The sequence below is a fragment of the Camelus bactrianus genome, chromosome 10 (genome assembly GCF_048773025.1).
Source record: "Camelus bactrianus isolate YW-2024 breed Bactrian camel chromosome 10, ASM4877302v1, whole genome shotgun sequence".
Classification (NCBI taxonomy): Eukaryota; Metazoa; Chordata; class Mammalia; order Artiodactyla; family Camelidae; genus Camelus; species Camelus bactrianus.
The window spans coordinates 651,618-665,840 of NC_133548.1; the positions used below are offsets into that span (position 1 = coordinate 651,618).

At 52.6% G+C, this 14,223-nt stretch overlaps 1 protein-coding gene across 5 annotated transcripts in view; it reads left to right on the forward strand.

The window, feature by feature from the left end:
- Nucleotides 1-14,223, forward strand: part of AP2A2 (adaptor related protein complex 2 subunit alpha 2) — a 61,784-nt gene continuing 47,561 nt past the window's right edge. Inside the window, exon 1 of one of the 5 annotated variants that reach the window (XM_074371345.1) lies at nucleotides 1-128. Coding sequence is in view for 3 of the 5 variants with exons in the window: in XM_074371342.1 (XP_074227443.1) it covers nucleotides 937-1,003 (67 nt within the window). In the remaining 2 variants the exon portion in view is untranslated. Of the gene's footprint in view, nucleotides 129-786; nucleotides 1,004-1,962; nucleotides 2,000-2,043; nucleotides 2,135-14,223 lie in introns of those variants that run through there. The other 4 variants (XM_074371342.1, XM_074371343.1, XM_074371344.1 and 1 more) reach the window with 4 other exon arrangements.

A 14,223-nucleotide genomic window follows, 5' to 3' on the forward strand; every position in this document is an offset into this window, starting at 1 on the left:
GCACCGCAGGAGGCCAGGGTCTTTCGCACAGCCACCTGTGTGTCTCATCAGGCTCTGGGACCACCCCCAACACACACCTGTGGGAATCCGAGGAAGCTTGGGAAGCCCAGAGTCAGCACCGAGAGGAGGTGGGATGTCTGCGCATCCCCAAGTCCCTCCTCCGAGAAGCCACTCCTAATCTCACGCAGCCGGGTCTGGGCCAGTTCCAGGTACAGGGCCAGGTAACCTCAGATGAGGAAGGGTCCTCTTTAGAGCCATCCCTCTTCATAAAGGAGAGCCCAGCAGGGCCACCAGCTCTCCAAACTCCCCGGTGGTCTGTGCCCACCAAGGCCCCAGGCTGCGGAATTGGGTGGTGGCAACGGTGGTCATTGAGGAGTCGATTCAAGATTGGGCCCTGGTCAGCTGGTGCTGTCGGGGTGGGGGTGCGCAGTTTTCCGGCCTCAGTCTCCTTCCTGAAGGAAGGAGCTGGCTCTGGACAGCCTTGGCGATGCGCAGCAGGCCCTCGAAGCTCCGGGTAGAGACTGGTCCCCCAAGGCCGGCAGCAAGCTGCCTCAGGGCCCGGGCTGGGCAGGGCGGTGGGGGTCTCCGGTGCAGGTAAGGGTAGTGAGGGGTCTCGGGTGGTAGGTGGGGTCAGCGGTGTGGGTGTGGGTCAGCCTCGGGGGCCGTCACGCGCTGGAGGACCAGGGGACGCAAACCCGCAGCTTTTGCGCGCCCGCCGCCGCCATGCTCGTCCCCGCGCCCCGCGAGCGAGCGAGCGTGCGCGTGCGTGCTGCTGCGAGCGTGCGTGCGTGCGCGCACGCGGAGGCGGCGGCCCCGAAGCGGCGCTGGAGCCTGAGGCGGCTGGGCTGAGGCGGCTCCTCCCCGCTCCCGCTCCCGCTGCCCGCTGCCCGCTCCTTCCCCGGGCTCGCCAGCCCAGGCCGCTCCCCGGGCCCGAAGATGCCGGCCGTGTCGAAGGGGGACGGGATGCGGGGCCTGGCGGTCTTCATCTCAGACATCCGCAACTGTGAGTGGCCGGGCGCGGACCCGGCCTGCGCGGGGCGGGGGCGGGGTGAGGGGGCGCAGGCCGGTGTGGGGGCTGGCAGGCGGGAGGGGGCCTCCGGGAGCTGGGTTCCCGGGCGCGGACCTGGCGGGCGGGGCTCCGGGGGCGCGGGGCTGGGTTCCCGGGCGCGGACCTGGCGGGCGGGGGTCCGGGGACGCGGGGCTGGGTTCCCGGGCGCGGACCTGGCGGGCGGGGGTCCGGGGGCGCGGGGCTGGGGTCCCGGACACGGACTTAGGGGGCAGGCGTCTTCGGGATTGGGGTCCCGGGCACAGACCTGGCGGGGGGGCGAGAGGCCACTGGGGAGCCAGCTGAGGTCCTGGCAGTGTGGACGGGGGCCCGGGGTGCGGGGTGTGCGAGGCGCGTCCTCCATCTGCGTGGGGGCTGTGGCATCGCTGAGGGGTGTCTGGCGAAGACGCCCCTCCCCAACATGATGTCATCTTGAGCAGTCTGCCCATCTTTCTAGTAATGGTGCATTTAACCCAGCATTTTCCAAAATAGCGTGGATTTTCACTGGAAGTGGAAGTAGCAGCACCCGTGTCTTGCTGTGAAAGCAGCTCTGACCCGGGTTCTGGCGGGTTATTAGGCCCTGGTTAAAATGACTCCTTCCTCAAGGAATCCGGACAGGCAGTAGGGGATGGGTGGGATGGCTGTGGGGGAGCTGCTCTACCTGCTGTCTGATCAGGGACAGCGTTCTTAGGGACACGTGTCCTCTCAGAGTGGAAAAATCCACACCGAAAGGTGAAAGGGGCCGGGAGGCCAGTGGGTGCATGGGTCCACCGGTAGATTTGGCTTTGGTGTGCAGAAACTCCTGTTGGTTGTCAAGGAACGTTCTCTTTATTTAGTTACAAAAAATTAACACAAAGCTGGTTTGTTGTTCGGTTTTATTTTTTGTTATCCACCAGGTATTTGACTGGGGGTTTGCTGCGTGTTTTGGAAGAATGATTGTAACTTCACCTCCTGGTAAATGCTACTTGTGCTGAACCCTCCCATGACCCCCTCAGCTCCTCACACGGCTATGGAGGACCCAGACTGTGGAAGGGAGCTTGGGTCCCTTCCCTTCCTCAGCAAGAAATTGGTGTGGAAACACTGCCTGAGGTCTGTGCTTCTGCAAGTAGGGCAGTAGCCTCGTTTTTCTCTTCTTTTGCTGTGTAATGTAATTTCCAGGATAGTAACCTTCATGATTATAACGCATCTTGTAGAGTTAAGTGTGTGTGTGTGTGTTGCCAATTCAGGGCACCCCTGGGCTGAGGCTTAGCAGCCTTACACTAGCTGTGACGTCTGTCCTTCCGTTTTGGTAGCTCATTGAGATTGAAACCCATTTTCTCTGACGACTGGTCACCTGCGTGCTGGACGCGTGTTCTGTGCTGGGTCTGCCACATAGCTAGGCCCTGGCTTATTGACTGACTGTGCAGACAGGCTTTCTCCACCCCTGCACTGTGACATTTGGGGCCAGTCACTTGTTGTGTGGAGCTGTCCTGTGCTTCTTAGCTTCCCTGGCCTCCCTCTGGCTTCTGAATGCTTCAGCTGTGACAACCAAAACTGTTTCCAGCCGCTGCCCTGCAGGGCAAAGTTACCTCCCCCTCCCCCTTTGAGAGCTACTGGTGTAGATCAGTGAATGAGACAATTTCTTCCCTGAAGGAAGATTTGCCCAATCCTTGGGGCGGGGGGGGGGGGCGCGTTGCAGGGGGGACGGGGAGGGGGCACGTCAATATTTAGCATGGCCCCTTCTCAGAAACAGCTTTCTCACCTCGCTGTCCTATGAGCCCCTTCCTTCAGAGCTGGGTCGGCAGTTTGTGCGCCGGGAGCTGCCTGCGGTGGGGCCACGTCTGCCGTGTCACCCCTCCCCTGCTGGTCACCGCTCTCCTGCTAGAGACCTCACCTGGAGAGGCTGCTGGAGCCGCCTGCTACAGGGCCTTGGTGTGCGCCGGGCGGCGGGCACCACTGTCACATTCTTACCCTGCTGTGGGCTGGTGGCAAACGTGAGCTTGGAAGGCAAACCCAGGTCAGAGCTAGTCTGAGCTTGACCCCTGGCGGCAGGGAGGGGCCCTTGCTTCCCCAACCCCTGCCCGCCTCTGATTTTGTGTGCTGGCTGTGCTCCTGTTGTGATGGTGGTCAATGTAGCTGGACTGTGTGGGGAGAGGGCACCAAGCTGGCCGCAGGAGCTTGGACCCTCTGCCTCTCACCAGCCCCATGACCGACTGGAAACCACGGCCCCAAGCCTCAGTCTTGTCACCTGACAGAGGGGTGGGTTTTGAGCTGATGTGTCACTGGAGTCTGGTCGGCCCTGTACCTTCCCGCGCTGCAGTCCCTGCAGCCCCCGCTGTGCCTGAGCTCTGCTGCTCTCTGCCCTTCCCATCAGGGGCTTGACTGGGGACCTGACCCCTCAGCGCTGGCACTGGCACCGAGTGTGTGCCCCGGATTCCAAAGGGCCTTGTGCTCCTGCTCTGTGTGCCACAGAGGCCCGTGCAGCTCCTGGGGCCCAGGTAGTGAAGCAGTTCAGGGCCTCGTAAGATTAACTTGATCCTTTTTGCTTGATCTCAGCCTGGGGGCCCTGAATTTGGCTGATATGAGTTCAGTGTGTGGGACTTCATTAACTGTTTCTTGTGCTCTTTTTCAATTTTATTTAGTCCCAGTTTTAAAATAATTCTTCATTTTGAAATAAATTTAGATTTATAGGAATTTGCTAAGAAATGGATTGGAGATCCCAGCGTTCCTTACCCGCCTCCTTAAAAGTGGGCAAGCAGGACATTCCAATGCTAGGAAACTGACACTGGTGCAGTATGCCAGGCGTGGTCACCTTTCTCCAGTTTTATGTACACTGGTGTCTGGTGTGTGTGTGTAGGTTTGTGTACTCGGGTCACATACAGCATCACGTAACCCCCATCCTGAGTCAGGATACAGAATTATTCCACCATCACAAGGCCTTCTTGTGCTGCACTGTATTGCCCTCCCCTCCTCCCCCCACCATGTGCCTCAGCCACTAATCTGTTCTCCATCTCTGCATAACCTCTTGAGGATGTTGTGTGAATGAAATTGTGCGGTATGTGACCTGCTGAGATTGGCTTTTTTCACTCAGCACACTTGCTGGAGGTCCATCTAGGCTCTTGCATTGACTGACATTAAAATATTCAAGCAGTTGAGTCAAAGAAAATGAAAGAACTGCTGAAATTGGGGAAATAATAATCACTGGCTATTTATTCAGTTGTTTTGGCACTCTTGTTTGCTTTTACACATGTGGTAATATCAGTGGAGGGGCTTGATGCTCTGCCATTGACATGTCAATACTAGACTATTGTTGAGAACGTCGTCAGACTCAGAGTTGACTGCAGAACCGTCAGGCTGCACTGAAGGGAAGAAGTGATAGGTCTTTATTCTTGTGGGACCGGTCACGCTGCCAGTGGGCAGGAAGTTGCCATTTATTCCTCTGTGCACGTGGCAGCGGGGGCTGCACAGATGGGTTAAGACACTTCCATCGTGCTTGGAGGCATTTTATTTAATCCCTCAGGCACTCACTCAAATGAAGGGAATCAAGTGGAGAGATGTAATTAGCCATTTGGCAAAAAACGAATTTCCCATGTTCTTGGAGAAAGCATGCAATTTTGCTGCAGGCACAACGATAAACGAGCAGGGTCCCCCTCAGTGCTCTGCTGCTTGTGGTCGTCACCCAACTTGATCCCCTCCGCTTTTGTTAACTGTTGAAATTCGGCACGCCTTTGTGTTAGGTTTTAGAATGACTAAAGTTTAAAACATTTTACTTGTTTGTCAAATTCCATTTGTTATGAGTCATGAATTGGACATGGAGAAACTGAACATAAATTTTAAATTCAGCTTAAACTTCAGTGTGAAAATGAAACACAAAGGTGGCACTTGATTTTCCTGCGCAGTAATAAAGGTTGGAATCAGAGTTTGTCAGTCTGCTTTTAACTTTAAAAGTTTTTTAAACAACTTAAGGTTCATTTTAGTCTTGACTGTCCATTTAAAAAATGCTGACCTTTTGAAAAGTGAGTGCTGTTCTTGCATATTTTCTCTTGCACTCTTACGCGTAATTTATATTCCTTAGAAACTGATTTAGGAAGTGCGTGCTGAGGCTGAGGGGAGGGACAGACCACCAAGCTGGAGGAGGAAGGAAGTCTTTGGCCTGGCTGAATTTTCTGCCAAGGTTGGTGGTTGCTGCTTCTGGGAAATAGCTGTGTGTTCTTCCCTGTGTCTTCCTCTGGCTGCTCTCGGGGGTCACTGTTTCTTTTATGAGATGTTGAAGTGCCCTGGTGATAAGCGTGTTCTCAGGCCAGGTACTTAGTATTGCTTCTCTTTCCTCTTGCAGTGATTGTCACTGCTGTTTCTGGCATCAGCATGTGTCAGGATTCTGTAGCTGTGGAATTATTGGAAATGCTGTCTTTGTGGGATTAAATGGCATTTCTTGGCTTTACAAAGATCAGAGAGAGTCCGGCGCGAGAGTAGGACTCAGGAGGCGGTAGGAAAAGGCACTTGTGTTGCTGTGGATAGAGAGTGGGCTCTACACTCCTCCAGTGTCACCTGCAGTTTCTTGGGTGTGAGGCTGTCCTGCCTTAGCTCAAATTTCAAAACTTACAAGGCTCCGTAATTGAAAGTCTTTTTTATAGGTCTGTGGTCAACTTGTTTGGCACTGCACTGCCAGGAAGCTGTGTGTGGTCCCCTCCCTGAGAGTGTGGGCTTCAGGAGGCTGTGGCGGGGCCCGGGGTCCACGGCCATGTGCTGTGCTTCCTCCCATAGGCCGAGCAGTTCTGAGTTCTTGGACCAGTTGGGCCTGAGGTTTTGGATAAGGGATGGCATCTGGGCCTCTTGTGTGAAATACTGTGTGGGATTCAGAGAAATGTAGCCCGTGGTCCCGACCCCAATCTGCTGGCGGACACACAGGGAGATGAGTTCTGCCAGTGCCCTGGTCTTCACTGAGCACCTCCTGCGTCGGAACTCCTGCACGCAGAGCGTGGGGAATAGGAGGACAGCAGGGTGGATGAGGTGGGTCCTTGGGAGTCCCCCAGTTTGGGGGGCAGAGGGAACATTAGAGGGACACAGGTGCTTGGGTGTCTTGAGAGGTAGTTCTGAGTCTGCTGTTGGAACATTTCATGTTTTCTCTGGCCTTGTCGAGCACTCTGTTTCCTTTAGTGTGTCTGGTCCCCACTCCCCACCCTTGTCCAGGGTGATGAAATGAACGTATGACGCAGAGGAACGGCACCTCCCATCCTGCCCCCACTCTGGTCAGCACAGGGTCTGGCCTGACGTTTGATGTGGACACCACGTTGTGAGTTAAAGTTGATGGCTTTTGTCAGGTTCTGGTGCAGTAGGGCGTAAGTTAAATAACTTTGCCCCAAGTCTAACAAAATAAATTAAATGATACCAGAAAACAGAAATGAACAATTTTCACCAGGTCACATGATGTCTTAAGATGTCAGATTACAAAACTATGTTTACAGATTTTGGCATTTGCCTTCTTCCCAACTTTGGTGTGAAAGTTGACACAGCTGAAATGTCATGAAAAGTAGTGTGTATCGTTTTATTAGGAGAAGAGTTTCAGGGTGGACAGTCTGGTGGGCATTCCCTTGGACAGGTGGGTGTCGAGCTGTGTTGTAAGATTAGCTCTTGTCCTCTGCTGCAGAGAGGGTTGTACGGGTGTGTCCAAGATGCATAGAGTAAATGGCACGTGAGGAAGGAGTGGCCGGGTTTTAATGTGATGCTCTGAAGATGGGTCCGGGAAGGGGTTCAGGAGTGGGGGGACGCCGGGAAGGGAGGCAAATTCCCACCTCTCTGGAAGTGTTGCCCTTAAGACACAGTCTCTGCTGCTTACCTGTGCTCATGCTTCTCCCTTCAGCACTGATGGCAGAGAGAAGCAAGGCTCGGCTCACAGTCCCCTGACAAGGAGGGTGTGGGAGGCTGTTGAGGGAGCCGCCAGCTGGGAGGTGGGGTGGGCCCGCGGGTTCGAGGAGGGCGCGAGGTGCCTGCATCTGCCCTGTGCCCCAGAGAGAGACGATGGTCTTTGCGGGGAGGCCGAGACCCCCTTCCCTGGCTAGGCTCTGGCCCCACGTAGCTTCCTTGGGAGACAGGGAGTTGAGTGGCTGACTCTGCTGGATGTGTTCTTTTAGGACAAAAACTTCTCGGCAGTGGTTTCGGTCGGATCCTGATTTTGTTCCCTTTTCTTTCTTGGTTTTGCAACTTGTGGCCCTATAGAGCCCAGAGTCTTCCTTTTTGCCCGAAATTTAAACCCAGTGAGAGGTGCGTGGTTTTGTCTTCATCCTCTCCTTTCAGGATAATTCCTGTGCACAGTTCTTTCTACATGCTCCAGGATTTGGCGTCTGTCTACAGGATTGCTCAAAAGTGGGGAGACCAACGAGGGAGGGCATAGCTCAGTGGTAGAGTGTGTAGGTTCAATTCCAGGTACCTCCATCAAAAAAATAAATTAATTAAATAAATAAATTAACAAAGAAACCTAATTACCTCCCCTTTTAAAAAAGAAGTGGGGAGACCAGACTCCAAATTGAGTTGCTTGGTTTTTGTTTTGCATGGCAAGGTGTTTTTTTTTTAACCTTTAAAATCCCTTCTGATGGCAACAGAAGGGTGTCGTGAGGGTTAGTTATTTCATGTCCTTAATGCACCTTGAGCTCCTTCGGGCGGGGGTGCTGTGTTGGGAGCTGTGTTTTGCTTTTTCTGTGGCCAGCCTCCCTTCCCCTGGTGAGGTTGAGAGGGCAGTTACGTGTTTCAGTTGCAGTTTAAGTAGCACTGAAAGAGGGCGCTACGTGGATGTTGAATAGTCTTCTAAACAGCCAGCAGATAAAATAGAGCAAGAAAATGAGTATCTTGTGATACTTCTGGGTTGCATTTGTTGCTATTGAAAATTACAGTTCGGTAGCTTTCTTTTTGGTCTTGTACAGTATAACCGGTTCGGAACCTTCTTTCGAAACTCACTGTGCCTGTGAGAACCAGAGTCCCGTGTGGTTTAGCGCGTGCAGAGTTGCGCCAGGGCATGTGGTGGAAGCTTCTGTCCACCTGTGAGTTGTCGTCAGCAGGTCCTCCTTCCCCAGAACAGACTCCTCATGATCTCAGTGACTTCTTCTAATTAGCTTGTGGCTTGTGTTCACTTAATTCTTTGCTTCAAACTCTCCCTGCAGTATTACTTAACCACGGTTTGAGTGGTCCCTGCGTAGAGTAGCACACCCAGCTTTCCCAGGCCCCCCACGCCCCGAGGCTGTGGAGGAAGTGGAGGGCGGGAGGTGACTGGCCGAGGGCCGCTCAGTGGCTCAGTCCCGGAGGCTTGGCCTTTGTGGGATTGTGCCCCCTGCGGCTGCAGCCCTCCAGCTGTCCTTTGGGAGAGCTGGTCCCTGGGGGCAGGAAGTGCTCCCCTGCTGGTGCTTATGCTTGTCTGGCGTGCGCTCTCTCACGTAGTGTTTGCTGTAGATCTAATGTAAATCTGTTCTTTAAATTTTTAAGCCAAGAAAACATAGTTTTTCATGTTTTGATACAACCCCAAGAGTGAAGGGTATTTTGAAGATGTGCATTTCAAAATTTATTTCTTTATTTTTCTGGATTCTGTTTTTTGACGTAATTGTACAGTTCATTCATTCATTTGAGAAATCTGATGGGTGCCCGTTGTGTGCCGCACATTGTTCCATGCATTGGGGATTCAGTGCTTAACCAAATGGACAAAATTCCTATACTTTCAGAAACTTAAATTCTTGTGAGACTAGGCAGACAAAATACGTGAGAGAAACACGTATCTGTGTATCTCCGTCCACTCATCTACCCCCTCTTCTATATGTCATGGAGAAAAACAAAGCAGGGGGCAGCAGAGAGGGTCTCCAGTCCGTAGAAGGTGGTCAGGTTCGGTAGCCTGGGGGAGGTGTATTTTAAGGAACTATAGAGAGAGTGAAGGTGAGCCCTGGGGACTTTGGAGAAAGGGCTCTTCAGGTAGAGGAGTGGAGGCCCTCAGGTGTGTGTGTTACCTGCCCGAGCAGGTAGGGGATGTCTAATCAGAGTGAGTGTGGGGTGCGGGGCTGGAGGGCAGATGGCCAAGGCCTCGTAGGAATTCTTGGAGGTTTTCAGCACAGGAGTGATCTGATCTGAATTATTTTTGCCTTTAACACGATCATGTGGTTTCTGTACTGAGAATGAGGGGTCGTGGCAAGGGTTGAGGAAGGAGACAAGGTGCTGGGAGTGTCTTGGCCACTGCACAGGGTGGAGACGGTGTGGAGTGGGCACCCGGACCCTTTTGGCTCCAGACGAGCGTTGGGCTCGCTGGGCTCGCGTGGTTTCCAGGGGGAAGGCTGCTGCTGCGAGTGCCGTGGTCTGTCTGTGCGGCCTGTGCCTTTTTCCTCTGGCTGCTTTTAGTTCCCTTCCTTTCGCTGGCTGGGGTCAGCCTTGTTTAGGAAGTGCCCTGTAAGTTTCTCCGTGTTTCTTGTGCTTGGGATTTGAGTTTCTGAGATCAGTGGGTTTATAGTTTTCATCAAATTGGAGAAACTTGCCACTATTTCTTCAGATATTTTTTCTGCCCCCTTCACTGGTGCTCTGCGCATTCTTTCCGTCTTTTCCCTCTGTTTCATTTTGAATAGTTTCTGTGCTGTGTCATCTGGCACACTAATTTTCAAGGGCCGACCTGCTGTTAATTTCCCTCGCTTATTTCTCATCTCGGACATTGTATTTCTCATGTCTTGAACCTCAGCTTGGGTCACGTTGTTTGTGTCTCTTAACCTGCTTGTGGCAGTCTGTACCTTCACGAGCTGTGGTGTGGGATATTGTTAGAATGGCTGTTTTTTTAAGAAGAGTATTCATTTTGTTATTTTTGGGGGGAGAGGTAATTAGGTTTACTTGTTTATTTATTTTTAGAGGAGGTACTGGGGACTGAACCCAGGACCTTGTGCGTGCTGAGCCCATGCTGTACCACTGAGCTCTGCTCACACGCCCCCCCCCCGCCCCGTGATGGCTGTTTTAATGTCCTTATCTCCTGATTCTGCCGTCTGTGTCATTTCTGGGTCGGTTTCTGTTGATTGATTTCCCCTACTCATTGTGGGTTGTATTTTCCTTTTCCTTTCCATGCCTGGTAATTTTTTACTGGATGCCAGACATTGTGAATTTCACCTTGTTGGTCCTGTGTATTTGTGTGTTTCTTTAACTGCTCTCAAGCTGTGTTCTGGGATGAAGCTAAGCTACTTGGAGATCGCTTTATTCTTACAAGGAGGGACCAGTGCTAGTCTGGGGTGAGTCCTGCCCCACTCTCGAGGGTTGGAGCCCCTCCATGGAACGCTGCCCGGCGGCCTGTGGTTTGGGGGGGGGGTCTCTGTGCTCTGGCTTGCTGGCCCTGTGCCAGCTTCCACCCCTTTGCCTCTGCTTCTTCCTGGTGGTTCTTGCCGTGGCCTCAGGAGCTTCCTGTGGTAATCAGAGAACCAGGCCCTCGCAGCCCCTGGGCTTGGCTCTCCAGCCTCAGGCTGCACTCCCGCGCTCTGCCCTGCATGTTCCAGCCTCCTCCCCACTTCAGGGACACCTCTGGGTCTTCTGGGTCTCCTCTTGTTTGTCTCCTGTCTCTCAGTGTCACTGTTCCAGTCTGTTCCACGGGGTCTGAAAACTGTTGTTCCGTATATTTCGCCCAGGTTTTTAGTTGCCTGAGCTGGGAGGGTAAATCCTGTCCCTGTTCATGGCCAGTAGGTTCGGGGAGAGATGTTGAGTATGCAGTTCGATAGCCAAGGCTGGAGCTCCGAGACTAGGTCTGGGCTCGGAGTAGGAGTGCGGCTGCGTTGTTTCTAGGTGGTGTTTGAGGCCGTGAGCCTGGGAGGCTCGCCCAGGGAGCGTAGCTCTCACAAGCACTTTGCCTTCGTTCACATGTCTGGTCTTCATGATAGCACTTATGGTAGGTACTGTGCGTCTCCCTGTTGTACCGATGAGGAAGCTGAGGCACAGGAGCCCAAGGCCACTGCCTCTGAGGTGGTAGAGCTGATTCGGACCCAGGCTGCCTGGCTCCAAGCCTTTTCTCTGAACCGTAGAGTGGGGCCAGCTCTCCAGGAGCATGACTGGAGCGCCAGATGTGGCAGCCCTTAGCAGTCAGGGGCCGGTGAGGGGATCAGGGATCAAGGGTCACAGGAGCGGACTGAGCCGGGGTGAGCGGGGTGGGGTGGCGTTTGAGAGAGAAGAGTTGGGAAATGGGCATCTCAGCTGCTCTGCGGGGCTTTGCGGTGACGGGGGCAGAGGAGGTGGCAACGCCCAGGTCTATGTGGCAGATAGAAGCTGGAGGCTCAAAGGTGGTGAGGACTCTCTCATGGGAGAGAGAGGGAGGGAGGGAGAGTGGGTCTTAAGTCCTGCTGGCAGGACAGGGCATTGGGGAGCAGTTTGCTTACCTGACTGGTGGCTGGAAGGGTGGGGCCAGTGGGATGCCTGCAGAGGAGCATGGGGAGTGTGCCTGTGGAGAGGTGGCTCTGGTGGGGGCTGGGTCATCTGAGGGGCCAAGGTCAGGGCCAGTGGTCTGGAGGGTCATTCATCACCAAAGATGGTGATCCTAGTATGACGGGGAGGGGGTGGTGTTATTGTAAGCAATTGGACAGGTCTTTTTGCTATTTTTTTTGCTATTTTCTTGTCCTTAATTAAATGTTTAAAACATTTAAAAATAAGGTCAAGAATGTAGTTTAAGAAATTAATTATAAAATACTTAACCTTCACCCCGCCTCCCCCATTCCTAAACTTCAGAGTCAGTTATTTTCACTTTACAGTCAGTTCTTCTCATATTTACTTTAAAACATGTGATTTTTAAAAATTGCATGTTTATGCCATTCATGGGTGTTTTTCTTCCCATTTAGTCATTATTTACTGACTTCTTACTGTGGATGCTGAGGATTTAACTTACCTAAGCTTTCCTTTCCCCTTCTCTGATATGTTACAATGTTACATCTAATTAATGTGTAACATTTAATTTCTATCTGAAAATATTCTTAGCTGAGAATAATGCTTCAACTCTTAAGTTGCCTTTGGCTTTGCGGACCTTTTACTGCACCCGGGGCTCTCCAGCCCTGAGCTTTCGGACGTGACCGTGGGGTCCCCCTAATGTGGTTGGACACAGCAGGTGGCCTCTTCGCCCCTCCTTCCCTGTTGGGAAAGCCCTTCCTGAAGGAACAGGTCCTGGTCTTCTGGACAGCTTGTTGCTCACGCTGCCCTCTGGGGACCTCCCTTCATGTGGTCCTGAGGGTCTCGTCTTTGCCCGGATGCCTGTTCCTAGGAGCCGCATGTCTGTCCACTGGGCTTGTGTTTGTTCGCACTTGGTTGGTGGTGCACCTGAGAAAGAGTGCATAGGAGGTAAAATTGTTCATAGATTTTGCAGTTTTGATTTTAAGAAAGTATTTTTTACCTTCATACTTAATTGAGAATTTGGCTGGGGTAGAATTCTAGACTGGAAATAACTTTTCCTCGTCAGTTTTGAAGGCGTGGCTCTACTCTTAGTTCCTAGTGGTCTGAAATTTAATCTGCTGTGCCCAGGCGTGGTGTTCGGTGGCCCTATCCAGTCTGGAAATTCCTGCCCTTGGTGTTTAGGAAAATGTTTTTGTTTTGTTTCTTCAATGATTTCTCTTTCCTTTTTCCTTTTTCTAATAATAGTTGAAATGTGGACTTCTTGGCTTACATTTTCTTACCTTTTTGTCTCTCATCTTCCATTTCTTTGTCTTTGTGGTATTGTCTTTTTTGAGACTCTCAACTTTGTCCTCCAGCCCTTTCGAATTTTTCTTGCTGCTGTCAGGTGTAGAGTTTGAGTGCGTTCTTATTGTCTGAGCCCTCCTTTCTTGGTGACGTCTGGCTCTTAAAGCTGTGCTTTCTCTTCTTCATGTAAGAATATTCGTTGTTTGGGAGTTCCCTGCTCTCCATTGTGGCTTTGCTGTGAATTTCTGCAGGTTTGTTTTGGTCCCTGGCTCCTGCTGTGATGCTGCTCTGGGTGCCTGATGGTCAGTGTCCATCCTCTGGGGCGTGGGCATTGGCCAGTGTGGGGAGGGCTTGGGGGGGCGGCCTCACCGACTGGTGGTGGTGGGGTCTCCGCTCCACGGAGGGAGCCTGAAGACGTCACCGGGCTCCTCTCCTGCTTGGTGGGGAGGCGAGTGTGGGGAGCCTGGCTGCTGTGGTTCTGGGTGTGGGTGTCCCCGTCTGGGAAGTCGGTCACTCAGTAGAGCCTCCCCCGACACGCAGTGGTGTCCCCAGGCCAAGAGCTTCTTTGTTCCTGCCTTTCCGCTTGAAAACCTGTTGTTTCCTGCTGGGATCAGGGGTGTCGGAGGGCTGGCTGCAGGGTCTGGAGGCGGGACCTCCTTACGGAGACTTCCAACCCATCCCCCGCACCCACCTCCGGAGGCACCTGGCACCTTCGCTTCCTGAGCCTTTCAGGTTCTCTGATGGAGCAGGTTGGCTCTTTCCTGGTCCTCCTCCTGCAGGCAGCTGGGCTCTGGCCTGCTCTGCTAGGCTGAGGCAGGTAGCCACTTGGCCTTCTCTTTTCCACGCCCAGGATTGTTGTGCTGACCACTCTTGTCATTTAGTTTTCTCCTTGTAAATAAGTTTTGGACTAATTTTCTCTCTCTCTCTCTCACACACACACGGACACATACACACACGCACACACGTGCACACGGACACAGTACATACATGCGCACACACACAGACACATGTGCACACACCACATGCGCACACATATGACCACTCTTGTCATACAGTTTTCTCCTTGTAAATAAGTTTTGGACTAATTTTCTCTTTCACACACACACGGACACATATACACATGCACACACACGTGCACACACATACATGTGTGCACACATGCAGACACATGTGCCCACAGGACAATACTTACACAGTGCACATACATGCACAATACACATGCAGATGTGCGCACACACGCGCGCACACACCACAGACACATACACATACGCGCACATATGTGCACACACGTGCACACACCGACACATATACACATGAACACACATATGCACACATGAACACACACATGTGCACACATGCACACACACATGCACACATGACCTTTATGGCCACATTTATGCTCTGGGTGCATCACTCCTTGAGGGGAGGCCACGAGGAAGCATAATTTGGCTTTTTTACTTTACTCTCCAATTCCTAAATGAAGTAATACCTGTTTATTTGTCTGATTTGGGTGGGTGGTTTTCACTACACAGCTTGTTTGACGTGTG